Source organism: Hylobates moloch, unplaced genomic scaffold (assembly GCF_009828535.3).
Source record: "Hylobates moloch isolate HMO894 unplaced genomic scaffold, HMol_V3 SCAFFOLD_20, whole genome shotgun sequence".
Classification (NCBI taxonomy): Eukaryota; Metazoa; Chordata; class Mammalia; order Primates; family Hylobatidae; genus Hylobates; species Hylobates moloch.
The window spans coordinates 33,220,179-33,237,803 of NW_026652295.1; the positions used below are offsets into that span (position 1 = coordinate 33,220,179).

At 43.8% G+C, this 17,625-nt stretch overlaps 1 protein-coding gene and 1 non-coding gene across 4 annotated transcripts in view; one reads left to right on the forward strand and one right to left on the reverse strand.

The window, feature by feature from the left end:
• The window catches only part of ILRUN (inflammation and lipid regulator with UBA-like and NBR1-like domains), a 108,484-nt gene extending 96,121 nt beyond the window's left edge, over positions 1–12,363 (reverse strand). For all 3 annotated transcript variants that reach the window (XR_009211269.1, XM_032140205.2, XM_032140204.2), the window contains exon 1: positions 12,035–12,363. Coding sequence is in view for 2 of the 3 variants with exons in the window: in XM_032140205.2 (XP_031996096.1) it covers positions 12,035–12,192 (158 nt within the window). In the remaining variant the exon portion in view is untranslated. The remainder of the gene's footprint in view (positions 1–12,034) is intronic.
• On the forward strand, positions 8,368–8,473 carry LOC116460547 (small nucleolar RNA U13). Its single transcript, XR_004245849.1, has one exon. It is a non-coding gene; the product is annotated as a small nucleolar RNA U13 (small nucleolar RNA).
• Positions 12,364–17,625: the final 5,262 nt, after the last annotated feature.

Sequence of the window (17,625 nt, forward strand, 5' to 3'; positions counted from 1 at the left end):
TTTTAGTTTGCAACCCGTTTAAACTATTCTAAACTATTTGAACTTAATATGCGCTTATATGACTTTTTAAAGTTTTTCCTCAATGGAAACACAATGGCAATGATCTAAGAGAACTTTAGAGAGCTTACAAAATATTTTTGTCCATTCACATCTAAATTACTGAGTAACATAGGCATAAGAAAAAAATTAAGCCTTTTCTCCCATCTACCCTTACATATTACTTCAACAAATGTTTACTGAGCACCTATGTACAAAGCAGTGCATAAGAGGCTTAGGGAGAAACAAAGGCTATTAGGGGGCACTGTCCTCTTAAAAGTGTGTTTCTATACATAATAAACACTATAAAAAATGAAAGAGTGGAGTTCAAAGAAGAGTACACGGCTAAGAACAGGATCAGTATGTCAATTTCAGAAAAACGATAGGACTTCTTCAGGTAGAAAGGAAAGAATAGCATTCTAAGTAGGAGAAACAAGTTTAAAATTGGGAGAGCAAAAGTTTATGTGGGAATGAGCAGCAGCCTAGTTTGAACAGAGCAGAGAAAAGCAGAATATTCACTACAAAGATATGCCAGGCAAGGTAGAAGTAGGTAAACTGGGACCAGTCTTTGCAGGGTCCTGAATGAATGTCAAGCTAAAGCTTGCTGTTCTGTATCTGGTAAGCAACAAGGCCCTGTTAGAGGTTTCTAAGAAGGATCTATATTGAAGCTGTGATTTAGAAAGATTGATCTAGCAGTGGTATGTCCACAAAATAGACTGGAAGGAAGAAAGCCATGTGTAGAAAACCCGATTTGGACTATGCCTATGTTACTGTTAAACTAGTAACATAATCTGCAAACTAAAGCGGTGGCAGTGGGAATGGAAAAAAAGAGACATTTGGGAAGTACACTGCCAAATCCAGGTGGAAATTAACTGGATTTGGCAAATGAACTGGGGTGTCCAGGAAAGAGAGGGCCTTAAAGATAACTCAGTTCAAGTCTAATTTCTGGGAGACCAAAAACTGGCTGGAGTAAGGAAAAGGATAAATTGACCTTTTATTATTTTTATTTTTTAATTTTTTTGATTTTTCATTTTTTTAAAGACTGGGTCTTGCTATGGAGTGCAGTGGCTATTCACAGATATAATCCCACTATTGATCAGCACGGGACTTTTGACCTGCTCCATTTCTGACCTGGGCTGGCTCACCTCCTCCTTAGGCAACCTGTTGGTCTCCCGCTCCCGGGAGATCACCATACTGATACCGAACTTAGTACGGACACCCAAATGCCATAGCGCACTACAGCCCAGAACTCCTGGGCTCAAGCAATCCTCCCGCCTCAGCATCCCAAGTAGCTAAGACTACAAGCGTGCACCACCACACCTGGCAAATTGACCTTTTAAACACATCTAGTTTTGAATGTCAATAGAACATTCATAAGTTTTCTGCCCCAACCAGAAAATCCTGCACACTTTTTTTCTGGCCCAACTTTTAGTGATGGCTGAAGAGAATAAAATATATATTTACTAAAAGTAAAGGATATATTTAATACAGAGCTAATGAGAAGCCCATCCCAGAGCAGAAACATGATCAAAATTAGGCTCCACAGAATCAAGCTGGTTCCCACCTCATACCATACACAAAAATTAATTATACAAAATGGATATCCATATACAAAATGGACCAACAACCTAAATATAAAGAACTAAAACTATAAAACTCTTAGAAGAAAACAACGGGATAAATCTTCATGACCTTGGATTTGGTAATGAATTCTAAGATATGACATCAAAAACACAAGTGAAGAAAAAAAGAATTGATATGGACCTCAGCACATTAGAAACATTTGTGACTCACAGGACATTGTCAAGAGAGTGAAAAGACAGCCTACAGAATGGGAGAAAATAGTGCAATTTATATACCCAATAAGGGTTTCATATCTAGAATATATAAAGACTTCTTACAGGCCAGGTGCGGTGGCTCACGCCTGTAATCCCAGCACTTTGGGAGGCCAAGGCGGGCGGATCATGAGGTCAGGAGATCGAGACCATCCTGGCTAACACAGTGAAACCCTGTCTCTACAAAAATACAAAAAAATTAGCCGGGCATGGTGGCAGGCGCCTGTAGTCCCAGCTACTCGGGAGGCTGAGGTAGGAGAATGGCGTGAACCCAGGAGGCGGAGCTTGCGGTGAGCTGAGATTGCGCCACTGCACTCCGGCCTGGGCAACAGAGTGAGACTCCGTCTCAAAAAAAAAAAAAAAAAAAAAAAAGACTTCTTACAACTGAACAACAAAAAGACAACCCAATTTAAAAATGGGCAAAGCCTTTTTGTGCTGACAGTACTCCAGCAAACATAATGAACATTCCTAAAAGCCACCAGACTTTCTATTAGAAGTATGGCAAACACCAACCCCACAAAGTGACACAGTATAAGAAAGGCAAGAATTCTCTGAATGCCCAGAGAAAGCAGCATTATGACAGGAAGCAGGGTAGCTATGGTGGGCAGACTAAGCCAATTTCCCAGAAAAAGGTTAAAACTATAAAGAAGATTGTGCTGAGGCTAGAGTTCATGGAACCCAACTGCAGATGTAAAAGAATGCTAGCTTTTAAGACATGCAAGCATTTTGAACTGGGAGGAGATAAGACGAGAAAGGACCAAGTGATACAGTTCTAAATGTCATCTTTTATTTTATTACGAAGACAATAAAATCCTGAAGTTAACTTCACTTCATCTGGTTGCTATTGGTCTTTGGGAGGGAATAAACTAGAGCCATCAACAAAATTCCTCAGGGGGTGGGGGAAAGAAAATGGGCAAAGGACTTAAATGGTTATTTCTCCAAAGAAGATACACAAATGGCCAACAAGCACATAAAAATATGTTCATATAATTAGTAACTAGAAAAATAAGAATCAAAATCATAATAAGGTACCAATCCATAACCACTAGGATGGCTATAGTTTTAAAAAGAAAAATATTGGCTGGGCGTGGTGGCTCACGCCTGTAATCCAAGCACTTTGGGAGGCCAAAGCAGGCGGGTCACCTAAGGTCAGGAATTTGAGACCAGCCTGGTCAATAAGGTGAAACCCCGTCTCTACTAAAAATACAAAAACAATTAGCAGGGCATGGTGGCACACACCTGTAGTCCCAGTCCCAGCTACTCAGGAGGCTGGGGCAGGAGAATCGCTTGAACCCAGGAGGTGGAGGTTGCAGTGAGCCGAGATCACGCCACTGCACTCCAGCCTGGGCAACAGAGCAAGACTCCATCTCCAAAAAAAAAAATATATATATATATTTATATATATATATATAAAATATATAATATATATTCCATTAAACTGAAAGTTTAAAAGAAGAAAGAAAAATAACAAGTGTTGGCAAGGATGTGGAGAAATTGGGACCAACTCATATATTGCGGTTGGGAATGTAAAATGATTCAGCCACTGTGGAAAAAGAGTTTGGTGATTCCTCAAAAACAGAATGACCATATGACCCAAAATTTCCATTCCTAGATACATACCCAAAGGAACTAAAAAAAAGGTACTCAAACAAATACAGGTACATGCACATATTCAAAACTTTACTACTCAGAATAGTCAAAAGACAGAAACACCCCAAATGTCTACCAACGAATGAATAGATAAAACAAATTGTGATATGCATATACAATGGAATACTATCAAGCCATAAAAAAAGAGTGAGGCCGGGGGGTGGCTCATGCCTGTAATCCCAAAACTTTGGGAGGCCAGTGCAGGTGGATCTGTTAAGCCCAGGAGTTCTAAACAAGCCTGGGCAACATGGCAAAATCCTGTCTGTACAAAAAACACAAAAATTGGCTGGACATGGTGGCTCATGCCTATATCCCAGCTACTTGGGAGACTGAGGTGGGAGGATGGATTGAGCTCAGGAGTCGAAGCTAAGGTTAGCCATGATAGCGCCAGTGCACTCCAGCCTGGGCAACAGAATGAAACCCTGTCTCAAGAAAAAAAAAAAAAAAAATGAAGTACTGATACATACTACAACATGGATGAACCCTGAAAACATTATGCTAAATGAAAGATGCCATGGCAAGAAACTTATAGGCTTCATTAAAAGAAACCAAAAAAAAAGGCTAGGCACAGTGGCTCATGTCTGTAATCCCAGCACTTTGGGAGGCCAAGGCAGATGGATCACTTGAGGTCAGAAGTTCAAGACCAGCCTGGCCAACATGGCGAAATCCTGTCTATACAAAAAATACAAAAATTAGCAAGGCGTGATCTTGCATGCCTCTAATCCCAGCTACTTGGGACGCTAAGGTAGGAGAATCGCTTGAACCAGGGAGGCAGAGGTTGTAGTGAGCCGAGATCACGCCACTGTACTCCAGCCTGGACGACAACAACAACAACAACAACAACAAGATGCAGACACAAAAGGACAAATATCGTACAATTCTATTTACATGAAATATCCACGGGAGGCTGAGGCAGGAGAATCACTTGAACCTGGGAGGCAGAGGTTACAGTGAGCCAAGATCATGTCATTTCACTCCAGCCTGGGCAACAAGAGTGAAACTCCGTCTCAAAAAAGAAAAGAAAAGAAAAGATCCAGAATAGGTACATACATAGGGACAGAACTCAGACTGCTGGTTGCCAATGGCTGAGGAGAGAATAGTCCTTTACACCGGCTTAATGGGTGTAAAGTTTCATTCTGGGGTTATGAAAAAGTTTAGAAAGAAAGAGAGAGGTAGTGGTTGCACAACACTGTGAATGCGCTAAACACCACTGAATTGTTCCCTTTAAAACAGTTAATTTTGCCAGGCACAGTACTGCACACATGTAATCCCAACTACTCAGGTTGCTGAGGTGGGAGAATCACTTGAGCCTCAGAGTTCAAGGCTGTAGTGTGCTACATGATCATGCCTGTAAATAGCCATTGCACTCCAGCCTGGGCAACATGGTGAGACGTCTCTAAAAAAATTAAAATTAAATAAATAAAAATAAAATAGTTAATTTTACATGGTATCAATTTCACAATCTTATTTTAAAAATCAACAATATTCCAAATCAAAAATAAAAACCTTTTAAAAAATGCAATAGAGTACATAATACTCTATCGCTGTTATGTAGCCCTTCCTTAACCTCTTCCTAAAACTACTGCTTGACACACGTTTATTTAAGGAAACCAGTATTAATAGAAGTATTATCTCCATCATAAAGGAACTTTTTCCTAGATTTATACATATAAACCACAGCGTAGATGAGAAACTCATTTAGCACGGGTGACTGAGAAATGGATTAACAAGGCAAAGAAGGTAATATGTGATCAGGTAAGAGGTACAACTGATTTTCATATTTAGATTCTAATTTCATTGATTTGTGGTTATATCTTTATCTAGTAGGGTGTTTCTGACAATGTTGAGAAAGTTAATAGGACATCATATTTTACAGAAATATTTTTCCCAAGTTACTTTTCTAGAAAACATCTGTTCCATCCATGGTGGATGCAAGTAGAATTCCAAAACATACACACTGCTCCCTGAAGATACCTGCAGGCAACCTAGGATGTTGCAATACCACAACTGCACAGCACTAGCCTAATAGGAGGTAGAGAAACATTGTCTATATGCTATTAAAAGATATTTTATCTACTGCTATACTGAGAAATAAGGCCAGTACTAACTCCTAAGTTAATGTATAAAAATCTAGAAGAGTTATTTGACTCTTGTCACTAATGCTAAACAACAACTTACAATGAACACCTAATGTAACACTCAACTGTACACCTTAAAATGATTAAAATTCGGGCCGGGCATGGTGGCTCACACCTGTAATCCCAGCACTTTGGGAGGCCGAGGCAGGCAGATCACCTGAGGTCAGGAGTTTGTGACCAGCCTGGCCAACATGGCAAAACCTTGACTCTACTAATACTACAAAAATTAGCCAGGCGTGGTGGCCCACACCTGTAATCCCAGTTACTTGGGAGGCTGAGGCACAAGAATCGCATGAACCCAGGAGGCAGAGGTTGCAGTGAGCCAAGATTGTGCCACTGCACTCCAGCCTGGGTGACAGAGTGAAACTGTCTCAAAAAAAATTAAAAATAAATAAATAAATAAATAAATTGATTAAAAGGTTAAATTTTGTTATATATATTTTACCACAAATACTTAAAAAGTGAGGTAAGCTCTCCTCTGAATCTTGTTGGTTTCCCATAAAAAAAGGCAATTAGACTACATCAAAAAATATGAACCCATTAAATTGAACATGTTTAAATTTTACATAGTTGAAAACTTCCAGTAATTTCAATTAATAGAAGCTTTCTGACCTCTTAACAGAGTGTTTATTAGATATCCTCCATCTCCAAGGAGGACATACACAAACAAAAAAGGCTTAAATTGTAGCAAGTATGTAGAATTTAACATAATTCTAACCAGAAAGTAATTAAACATTATAATAAGGTATCATGCAAATCTCTGCCCGTAGGGATACAAGAATAGGACAGATGGCTATCTTAGAAGGGCTGGATGCAAATCTGCAGAACACTTGGAATAAACTAGGCTGGAGTGCAGTGGCGTGATCTCAGCTCACCGCAAGCTCCACCTCCTGGGTTCACACCATTCTCCTGCCTCAGCCTCCCGAGTAGCTGGGACTACAGGTGCCCGTCACCACGCCTGGCTAATTTTTTTTTTGTATTTTTAGTAGAGACGGCGTTCCACCATGTTAGCCAGGATGGTCTCAATCTCCTGACCTCATGATCCGCTCACCTCGGCCTCCCAAAGTGCTGGGATTATAGGCGTGAGCCACCGTGCCTGGCCTAAACTAAAGAATCTCTTGTCAGTTTCCAGTTTTAGAATTCTAAGTTCTGTATTCACAGCCCAATAGTATCTCTGAAAGACATTCCACCTATAGAACACTGCAGATATTAATCTACGAGTCATTTCAATTTGGTTTTAGATATTGGGTTTACTTTCACCATATCATTTATTCACTTTACATACTCACTTAGGAACTGAAAATTGACTACCTCTGTTAACAGACAGTTCCATCATTCTCCAGCAGCATGGCTGCCAGCTCAGGTATAAATGCTACAAACATGCTCAACTGAAAACAATATTTGGTTCTAAATTTAACAAATAGAGGCCAGGTGCAGTGGCCCACGCCTATAATCCTAGCACTTTGGGAGGCCAAGGTGGGTGGATCATTTGAGGTCAAGGGTTCGAGACCAGCCTGGCCAAACGTGGTGAAACCCTGTCTCCACCAAAAATACAAAAATTAGCCAGGTGTGGTGGTGGGCGCCCATAGTCCCAGCTACCAGGGAGGCTGAGGCAGGAGAACCTCTTGAACCTGGGAGGCAGAGGTTGCAGTAAGCCAAGATCGCACCACTGCACTCCAGCCTGGGCGACAGAGCAAAGCTGAAACAAAAAAAAAAAAAAAAAAAAAGAAATATCTACACAATTTTGTCAACCTAAGACCAAAAAAAAAAAATATGTGTTAACAGGGTAGAAGACTTACAAGGCCAAAACATTCCATTTGGTCAGTTTTTCAACAATGACAAAATAAATTCTTACCTTTGATCACAAAAGCATAACCTTTCCAACTCAGGTTTTATTTTTATTTTATTTTTGAGACAGGGTCTCACTCTGCTACCCGGGCAGGAGTGCAGCAGCACAATCACAGCTCACTGCACCCTTCACCTCCCAGGCTCAACTGATCTTCCCACCTCAGCCTCCCACTTAGCTGGGACTACAGGTAAGCGCCACCATGCCCAGCTATTGTTTTATTTTTGTAGAGATGGAGGTCTCCCTATCTTGCCTATGCTGGTCTCAAACTCCTGGGTTCAAGCAATCCTACTGCCCTGGCCTCCCAAAGTGCTGGGATTATAGGCGTGAGCTACTGCACTCAGACAGGTTTAATTTTAGAAGACTCAGGGTCTTCGCTTTTCAATCATGATTTTTAATTTACCACACTATTTTTGAATAGACAACTGAATGGTATTTATTACAACCCAAAGCTGGCACTTATGAAGTCACAGGAAGATTAATCATCTTCAATTCAACAGGTTAATCATCAGAGCAAGTTGACAGATTTTTTTGTCAACCTGTATTAGGACTATGTCAATAGTTGCCCAGTTAGAAATTAAATGATGCTTAAAACAACACGTCTAGACTTTAGATTTTTACTTGAGCAACACATACAAATACTGTGATTAAGTATGCATGCATGCACATTATGTGTATATGTATTTACCTAGATTTTATTAATTATGATGGATGTTTGTCTGAAAAAAAAAATCTTGGCTGGACACAGTGGCTCATGTCTATAATCCCAACACTTTGGGAGACTAAGGCAAGGTGAGCCCAAGAGTTCAAGACTAGGTCTGGCAACACAGTGCGACTCATCTCTAAAAAAATTTTTAAATTGATCCTTTTGTAATTCATATGCATGATGATTGGGTGTTTACATGCATGTATGAGACATGCCAACCTTGAATCTTGTTATATAACATGTGCACATTACCCACCTGACATGAGAAAAAGGAAAAAAATTAAATTAAATAAAAAGTAAAAAAATAAAAAAATTAGCCAGTCATGGTGGCATGCATCTGTAGTCCCAGCTACTCAAGAGGCTGAGGTGGGAGGATTGCTTGAATCTGGGAGGTTGAGGCTGTAGTGAGCCATGGTTGTGCCACTGCACTTCAGCCTGGGAGACAGAATGAGACCCTGTCTCAAAAAAATAAAAAAATCTGTCAAGATGAATTAGGTAAACATAGGAATCAAAAAATACAGTATTAGATTATGGCGCTATCTTTCATAGGAAAGAAAAAAATGAAAAGCCTTCTTGCTTTTAGTTCACAAATGATTTTTCATTTTATAATCAAAGAAAATAAAGAACATGCCTTATATGGCCAAAAAATAAGGTAATGTGACTTAAAGTTGAATTATCACTTAACTGCATGGATTTCTAAGAAGCTACTGACTTCCAACTTCTCAATTTCTCTAAAGCCAGCACACATTTTTTTTTCCAGACAGAGTCTCATTCTGTCGCCCAGGCTGGAGTGCAGTGGCATGATCACGGCTCACTGCAGCCTCGACCTCCTGGGCTCAGGTGATCTCCCTACCTCAGGCACCCAGGTAGCTGGGACTACACGCACGCACCACCACACCTGGCCCAGAACACATTTTCTTAACGGCTCACTCCTTTGCTAATATATGTAACTTGTTTTTATACAGAAATAACATGTCATCAACATATATGCTACTCCATGGCTTTGAGCTTAAGTTTTTTATATAAAAACTCAGATAGAAGTTTTATTTATTTTTTTTTTTTTTGAGACAGTCTCAGTCTGTTGCCCAGGCTGGAGTGCAGTGGCACAATCTCGGCTCACTGCAAGCTCCTGGGTTCACGCCATTCTCCTGCCTCAGCCTCCCTCAAATAGAAGTTTCATAATCCAACTATATTTTTAATTTTTTTTTTGAGACAGCATCTCACCACTCTGTCACCCAGGCGAGAGTGCAATGGTGCGATTTCAGCTCACTGCAGCCTCAGCTTCCCAGGGTGATCCTCCCACTTCAGCCTCCCAAGTAGCTGGGACTACAGGCGCACATCATTATGCCCGGCTCATTTTGTTGTATTTTTTGTAGAGACAGGATCTCACTATGTCACCCAGGCTGGTCTCAAACTCCTGGACTCAAGTGATCCTCCTGCCTCACCTGGCCTCCCAAAGTGCTGGGATTATAGGCGTGCAGCCTTTTAAGTTATTTTTTTCTTATCCACACTGGGCCTCACCTATTCACTTTCCACAACAACTAAGAAAAATCTTAGACATTAAATACATACCTCAAACATATAAAATTCATTACACTGCTTTTGTAGCCATAATAATTATACTAATAAAGACTGACTCTAAAGAACTTAAAACTTATTAGGGTAGTGTTTAAATGGTCCAATTCACAAGGGGTTGGGAGAAATAATGATCGTCTCCTACCAAACTAGCAGCAACAATATGCCAAGTTTCCTATGCTGAACTAGAGCAAACAAGGAAGAAAAAGAGCCGGAGGTGGGAAGCAGTCAGGCAAGAGAACAACTCTCTTCAAGATATAACTTTACTTCTAAATTTCACCAGAGTAATAGCTCTTCTCAGTGTGTTCAATAACCCATGTCTCTCTGACTAAACACCACAGGTTAGCTGTCAGAAAACTACAGTAGGCTATATTCCCTGCTTGAGATCATCAGAAGTAACAGATACAAATGGAGATTACAAATGATTAATTCTAAAGACTATCTCCTGCATCCAGTCAAAGAGTTTTCTAAACATCTAAAAATTTAAACCTGCTCTTGCTGTAATAATTGACCTTAAAGATAAAATAGTAGGACCCATCAAAGATGATACACAGAAAAAAAAAAAAAAAATGGCGGGGCATAGTGGCTCACACCTGTTCCCAGCACTTTGGGAGGCCAAGGCGGGTGGATCACCCGAGGTCAGAAGTTCAAGATCAGCCTGACCAATATGGTGAAACCCTATCTCTACTAAAAATACAAAAAAATTAGCCGGGTGAGGTGGTGTGCGCCTGTAGTCCCAGCTGGTGGGGAGGCTGAGACAGGAGAATTGCTTGAACAGGAGAATTGCTGCTGGGGAGGCAGAGGTTGCAGTGAACCAAGGTTGAATCACTGCACTCCAGCCTGAGCGACAGAGTGAGACTCTGTCTCAAAAAAAAAAAAAAAAAAAAAAAAAAATTTACACATTACCTTTGGTGCAGCCACGGCTACAAGGCTCCTACTAATAGATGAGCATCATCCAGGGTAGAACTAGGTTAGGAGTGGGATAAAAAGCAGACTTACAGCCTCTTTTCCAGCGTTGCTTGAGGCATTCAGTGGATAAGGAATAAAAGAGAGGTTGGGTGTGCAAGTGATGCCAAGAGAAACAAGATTCCACATGTCAGGAGACTGAATGCCCAACAGAGCAAAGGGCACTGAACCTTTTGCCTTTTGCCCAAAGAAATGTTAGTTGCTTCACCTGAAATCCTTTCAAAGAAAGTCTAATCGTCTCCACTCCAACTCTGCCTCTGAGTGAATCCAACAACCTCTATTCAGAGTACAAGGGGAAGCCTTGCTTATCAACAACAGCAACTGCTACTTCCAAAGCCAAGAAACACTCCTTTACGTAGGGTAGTCTTCTGCCCCAATTCAAAAGAACTTGGCTCCCAGCCTAAGTTCTCCATTTTCCCAAACATCTGTCAACTTAGCTTTCTTTCACAGAAGCCCCTCTCCATTCCCAGCATTCTGGTGGCCCCAGATGAACCCTCTGCCAGGAGTCCTGTCCCTTCAGAAAGTTCCTTCCCCCAGGATCATCTCATTTCCCCCACTTTTCCTAAGGTGGTTCCCATGCCCTGTCCCAAGTCTAACACTCCGGGTCCTCCATGTGTCGATTTACTAGTAGATCCTACTCCTCCCTGGCATAACTCTTAAGAAAGTCATATCCCTCACCATATCCCCTTGTCTTCCCCCATAATATCACCCCCTTTTCCCTATCTATCGTCAGATGGAAAGAGACAGACACATAAATTAATCTGTTCTCAGCTCCTAACTCCCAAGCTTCTCCAGTGCTCAGGTTGTTCCACAGCACCTAATCCTCCCCTATAGTTTCCGCCCAATCCTGGCATCCTCAGCCCCTCACTCCAAACCCCAACCTTTTTCCCCACTCCCCAAACCCAGATCTCCTGTGCTTTTTACTCTCAGCCAATACCATAACCCTTTTCCTCCCAAGTCTACCCACTATGCCTGGATGCCGAAGTCTTTTCCCCTCATCCCACGTCCCTTGGCCCCTAATCCTAGAAAAACCTTAGGAGCTCGCCCCCACCATCTCCCTTCCGCCCCTCCTGCCTCCGTGGCCCCTAACTCTCCTTTAGCCCTGCTCAGCCCCCAAATTCTCCCTATGCCCCCGGGGCTCCCCGACTCGTCCTCCCCGTCCCGGGAAGGGGTGGCCCTCAGTACCCGCCTGGCTCGCCCTGCCGCCAAGCTCAAGTGTCCCTTCCCTTCCCCTCGGGGCCCCGAGGCCGCTGCCAGCGCTGGCACGGCAGGGCCGGCTCACCAGTTGGTCATGTCCAGGAAGAAGGCGCAACCGGCAGGATTGAGCTGGAAGCCGAGCAGCCTCTGAAACTCGGAGATGAGCACGTCCTTGTCGGTGGTGCCCAGGCAGCTGAACTTCTGCATCAGCTCCGGGTCCAGGTCCACGTCCATGCCCTCCATGGCGGGGACCGGACACCCGCTTCCCCGCCTCTTCACAACCGAGCCGCCGCCGCGCCGCCGGGCCCGGGGACCTGGAGGGGGCCCGCTGCTAGCTAGCGTCGTGACCCCGCTCCTTTGAGGTAGGCCCCGGGCCTCTCAGAGTCTCATAGGGGTAAACTCACTCTGCCACTCACTCACTCTCCCCCCCTCCCACCCCCCCAGCTCCGCCGCCTCTGCCGCCTCTCGCCTCTCGCCACCCCGCCGCCTCCGCCTCCTCCCGCGCCGCGCCCACTGCGCAAGCGTCGCCCGCCTGGGCCCCGCCCCTTCCTCTCCCGGAGGCCCGCCTCTTAGTGTCGTCACAAACTCGTGACGTCCCCGCGTGACCTCACCGCGGCGGGGCGATGGAGCGAAAAGTAGGAAGGAGGAAAGACATGGTCCAGCCATGGGGGGCGGGGGAGGCTTCTGTCCAGACCATTACTCCGCCCCGTCCCCACCCTCAAGGAGAGCCGTTAAAGCCTGGGGCTGCGGGAGAAGTTGAGGGACTTTCGTTTATGACAACTCTACCAGTTTGCAGGTGAGGAAACTGAAGTCGCGGGAGAGGCAGAGACAGTGGCAAGGTCAAGTAGCAAAGTGCACTCAGTCCTCCCAGCAAGGAGTCTGCCACTCGCGCTTGAAGGACGTGTTTGAAGAGCCGCTTTCCCAAAGGGATGCTGCCTTAAAGTCTTGATTCCCTGGCACTCTTTCCTATTACTACACTTTATCGGTGCTGTTTGTGTTATGCAACGGTAGCATCGTGTCTCCGGAAGATAAAAAAGGTCTCGATACAAACATCCATAACCTTCCACCCACTCCGTCAGGAACAACCCTATCAAAATAAAGTCATGAGAATTTCGCATGCGTTGTTCTGTGTTTAAAATAGAAGACAAAGTATTTCTGTATATATTGTACACCTTCCTGGTCAAGGTCTGTCAAAGAATGAGAAAGGAAGCGTAGAGACTATCTTGTCTACCCTCTTCTGTTAGAAAATGTTTTTGAAACATCGCGAATTGCCCAGCACTGCTAGATCCAAGGCGGGGAGGGGTTGGGGGGGGATGAGTGAGAAACGGTCTTCTGCCTTCAAGTAGCCCCCTATTTTGCAAATAAGGGAAGTAAGCTTACGTGCGTTGTCCAAAAAATACAGAGCAGCAAAACTAGAACCCAGATTTCTGGTTCCTTATGAAGTGTGTTTTCCACAATTTCAGTAACAGCTGGAATAAGTAGTAATGTGTCGGGAGCCAGGATGTTTTGGAAAGGGAACGCATTCTACCTCCTCTGTCCCACTACCAAAAGAGAGTAAACTACAGTGGCTTAAAAAGCCTAGGTTCTGGCCGGGCGCGGTGGCGGGCGGATCACGAGGTTAGGAGATCGAGACCACGATGAAACCCCGTCTCTACTAAAGTGGTGGGCGGCCCTGGACCAGACCCGAGGCTGAGGCAGAGAAGGCTGAACGGAGGCGGACTTGCATGACCGTGATCGTACTCCAAAAAAAGCCTAGGTTCTGGAGCCATGCATATTTGGGACTGAGAGGTGAACATGTTTTGTCCCAATCTTTTGGATAATGCAATAGAGACAGAAAGATTATAAAAATCTCAATGTAATAACTGAAAGAAACTGAGACTGTCGAGTCCAACCTCCCCATTCTACAGATGAAGACACTGAAATGGAGAGAGGGGAAATGACTCACCCAAGATTACACAGCTGGAAAGGGGGTTCCAAACTCCCAGTTTAGCACTCCATTCACATACCCTGCTACATTCCCTTTCTACATTAAGTTCAATTGGGGCCTTACACAAAAATTAAAAATTTGACCCAAGAACTAATTTGATGTTAGGACCATAGACTTCTAGAATGTGTTTTAACTTGCAGTATCCATGGATGAAAATTGTGTTGACCAAGGATCCAAAAGAAGATATTGAAACCTGGTGACTCCATCAGAATGCTGATTCAGGGAAAAATTCAAAACTCTCGGTCAATCCCATACAGTACTAAGGTCTTAGCCCACACCTAAACGCTCTACATAATTCATTTTTTTTTTTTTTTTTGAGACAAGATCTTGTCCTGTTGCCCATGCTGGAGTGCAATGGCAGGATCACGGCTCACTGCAGACTTGAACTCCTGGGATCAAGCAGTCCTCCCACCTCAGCCCCCCAGGAAGGCGAAACTGCAGGTGGGCGCCACCATGCCCGGCTAATGTTTTTTTTTTTTCAACTTTCTTTAGAGACAGGGTCTCACTGTGTTGCCCGGGCTGATCTCAAACTTCTGGGCTTGAGAGATCCTCCTGCCTTGGCCTCCCAAAGTGTTGGGATTACAGGCATGAGCCACTGTGCCCTAATATTTTTATGTAATAAGTAAAAAGCTATTAAGGTCAATGAGGAGGTGGGAGGATAGCTTGAGCCCAGGAATTCGAGACCAGCATAAGCAACATGGTGGGACCACCACGCCACAAAAAATTTAAAAACTGATCACACACGGTATTGCTCACCCATGGTCCCAGCTACATGGGAGGCTGAGGAGGGAGGATCATTTGAGCCCAGGAGGTTGAGGCTACAGTGAGCCATGTTCCTGCCACTGCACTCTAGCCTGGGTGACAGGAGATGCTGTCTCAAAAAAAAAAAAAATTTAAAAAATTTACATATAAAAATAAAAAGATCCATAAAATTTTATTTTATTGCAAAATAAAATTTACAATAAAAATAAAAAGATCAATAATGGGAGGATCACTTGAGGCCAATAGTTTGAGACCAGCCTGGGCAGGCAGTTTAGCAAGACCCTATCTCTACCAAAAATTTTTAAAAATAGCTGGGTTAACTGGTAGGCACCTGTAGTTCCACCTGCTCCAGGTGGTTGAAGCAGGAAGATAGCTTGCGCCTAGGAGTTTGAGGCTGCAGTGAGCTGTGATCGTGCCACTGCACTGGAGCCTAGGCATCTGAGCAAGACTCAGTCTCCCTTTTTTTTTTTAGGCAGAGTCTTACTCTGTCGCCCAGGCTGGAGTGCAGTGGCGAGATCTCGGCTCACTGCAACCTCTGCCTCCCAGGTTCAAGCAATTCTCACGCCTCAGCCTCGCAAGTAGCAGGGACTACATGTGTGCACCACCATGCCCAGCTAATTTTTGTATTTTTTGGTAGTGACGTATTTTCACCAATGTTGGCCAGGCTGGTCTGAAACTCCTGACTTCAAGTGATCTGCCATCGGCCTCCCAAAGTGCTGGGATTACAGGCATGAGTCACTTTGCCCAGCGAAGACTCTGTCTCTTAAAAATATATATATTAAAGGCTTGAAAATGAATGAACATATTTTAAACTTCATGAATAATTAAGAAATGCAAATTAAAACAAAGATACATTATCATTCTTACATATTTTTACATTTTTACATAAACAAGGTATTTTTAGTATAAATACGTCCCATACATTAACTAGGTGTCCTCTATTTTTATTTGCTAACTCTGGCAACCCAAACTATTGAGAATGTTTACTTTTATGTTAAGTTTCTATACTGCTTGAATGTTTACAGTGAGTATGTATTAACTTGGTAGTTATTTTTTATTTTTTATTTTATTTTATATATATATATATATATATATTTTTTTTTTTTTTTTTGAGACGGAGTCTCGCTGTGTCGCCCAGGCTGGAGTGCAGTGGCGCAATCTCGGCTCACTGCAAGCTCCGCCTCCCAGGTTCACGCCATTCTCCTGCCTCAGCCTCCTGAGTAGCTGGGACTACAGGCGCCCGCCACCACGCCAGGCTAATTTTTTGTATTTTTTAGTAGAGACGGGGTTTCACTGTGGTCTCGATCCCCTGACCTCGTGGTCCACCTGCCTCGGCCTCCCAAAGTGCTGGGATTACAAGCGTGAGCCACCGCACCTGGCCCTTTTTATTTTTTTATTTTTATTTTTATTTTTTGTCCCCATGAAAGAAGTCTTTTTTTTAAGGATAAAATTTTCAGTGATTTTTTTTTTAAATGTTATTGGTGAGGTAAAAGTATATAGCTATTGGCCAAGCATGGTGGCTCATGCCTGTAATCCTAGCACTTAGGGAGGTTGAGGCGGATGAATCACCTGAGGTCAGGAGTTCGAGACCAGCCTGGCCAACATGGTGAAACCCCATCTCTACTAAAAATACAAAAAATTGGTCAGGCGTGGTGGCTCACGCCTGTAATCCCAGTACTTTGGGAGGCCGAGGCGGGCAGATCATTTGGGGTCGGGAGTTTGAGACTGGCCCAACCAACATGGAGAAACTCCGTCTCAACTAAAAATACAAAATTAGCCTGGCGTGGTGGTGCATGCCTGTAATCCCAGCTATTTAGGAGGCTGAGGCAGGAGAATCGCTTGAACCCAGAAGGCAGAGGTTGCAATGAGCTGAGATCGCGCCATTGCACTTCAGCCTGGGCAACAAGAGTGAAACTCGCTCTCAAAAAAAAAAAAAAAAAAAAAAATTAGCCAGACGTGGTGGCAGGCGCCTGTAATCCCAGCTACTCAAGAGGCTGCAGCAGGAGAATCATCGCTTGAACCCAAAAGGCGGAGGTCACAGTGAGCTGAGATCTTGCCATTGCACTTCAGCCTGGGTGACAGAGCGAGACTGTCTCAAAAAATAATAATAAATGTTATTTTTATTTATTTATTTTGAGACAGAGTCTCACTCCGTTGCCCAGGCTGGAGAGCAGTGGCCCGATCTGGGCTCACTGCAACCTCTGCCTCCCAGGTTCAAGCGATTCTCCCACCTCAGCCTCCAGAGTAGCTGTGATTACAGGCGCCTGCTTTTTTATATTTTTGGTAGAAACGGGGTTTCACCATGTTGGCCAGGCTGGTCTCGAACTCCCGACCTCCGGTGATCCACCGGCATCGTCCTCCCAAAGTGCTAGGATTACAGACATGAGCCACCAGCCCCGGCCTTATTATTATTTACTATTATTTTATTTTTTATTTTTTTCTGAGACAGAGTCTCATTCTGTTGCCAAGGCTGGAGTGCAATGGCACAAGATCTGCACTCACTGCAACCTCCGCCTCCCAGGTTCAAGCGATTCTCCTGCCTCACTCAGCCTCCTGAGTAGCTGGGATTACAGGCATTAGCCACCATGCCTGGCTAATCTTTTTATATTTTTTGTAGAGGTGGGTTTCGCCATGTTGGCCAGGCTGGTCTCCAATTCCTGATCTCAAGTGATCTGCCGCCCGCCTCGACCTCCCAAGGTGCTGGGATTACAGAGCCTCTGCGCCCGGCCCGCCTGCCCGCCTGCCCGCCTGCCCGCCTGCCTGCCTTCCTTCTTCTTTCCCTCTCTCTCTATCTCTCTTTTGTTTCTCTCTCTCTCTCTTTTTCTCTGTCTCTTTCTTTTTTTCTTTTCGTCTAGCTCTGTTGCCCAGGCTGGAGTGTGCAGTGTGCAACAGTGCAATCTCAGCTCACTGCAACCTCCACCTCCTGG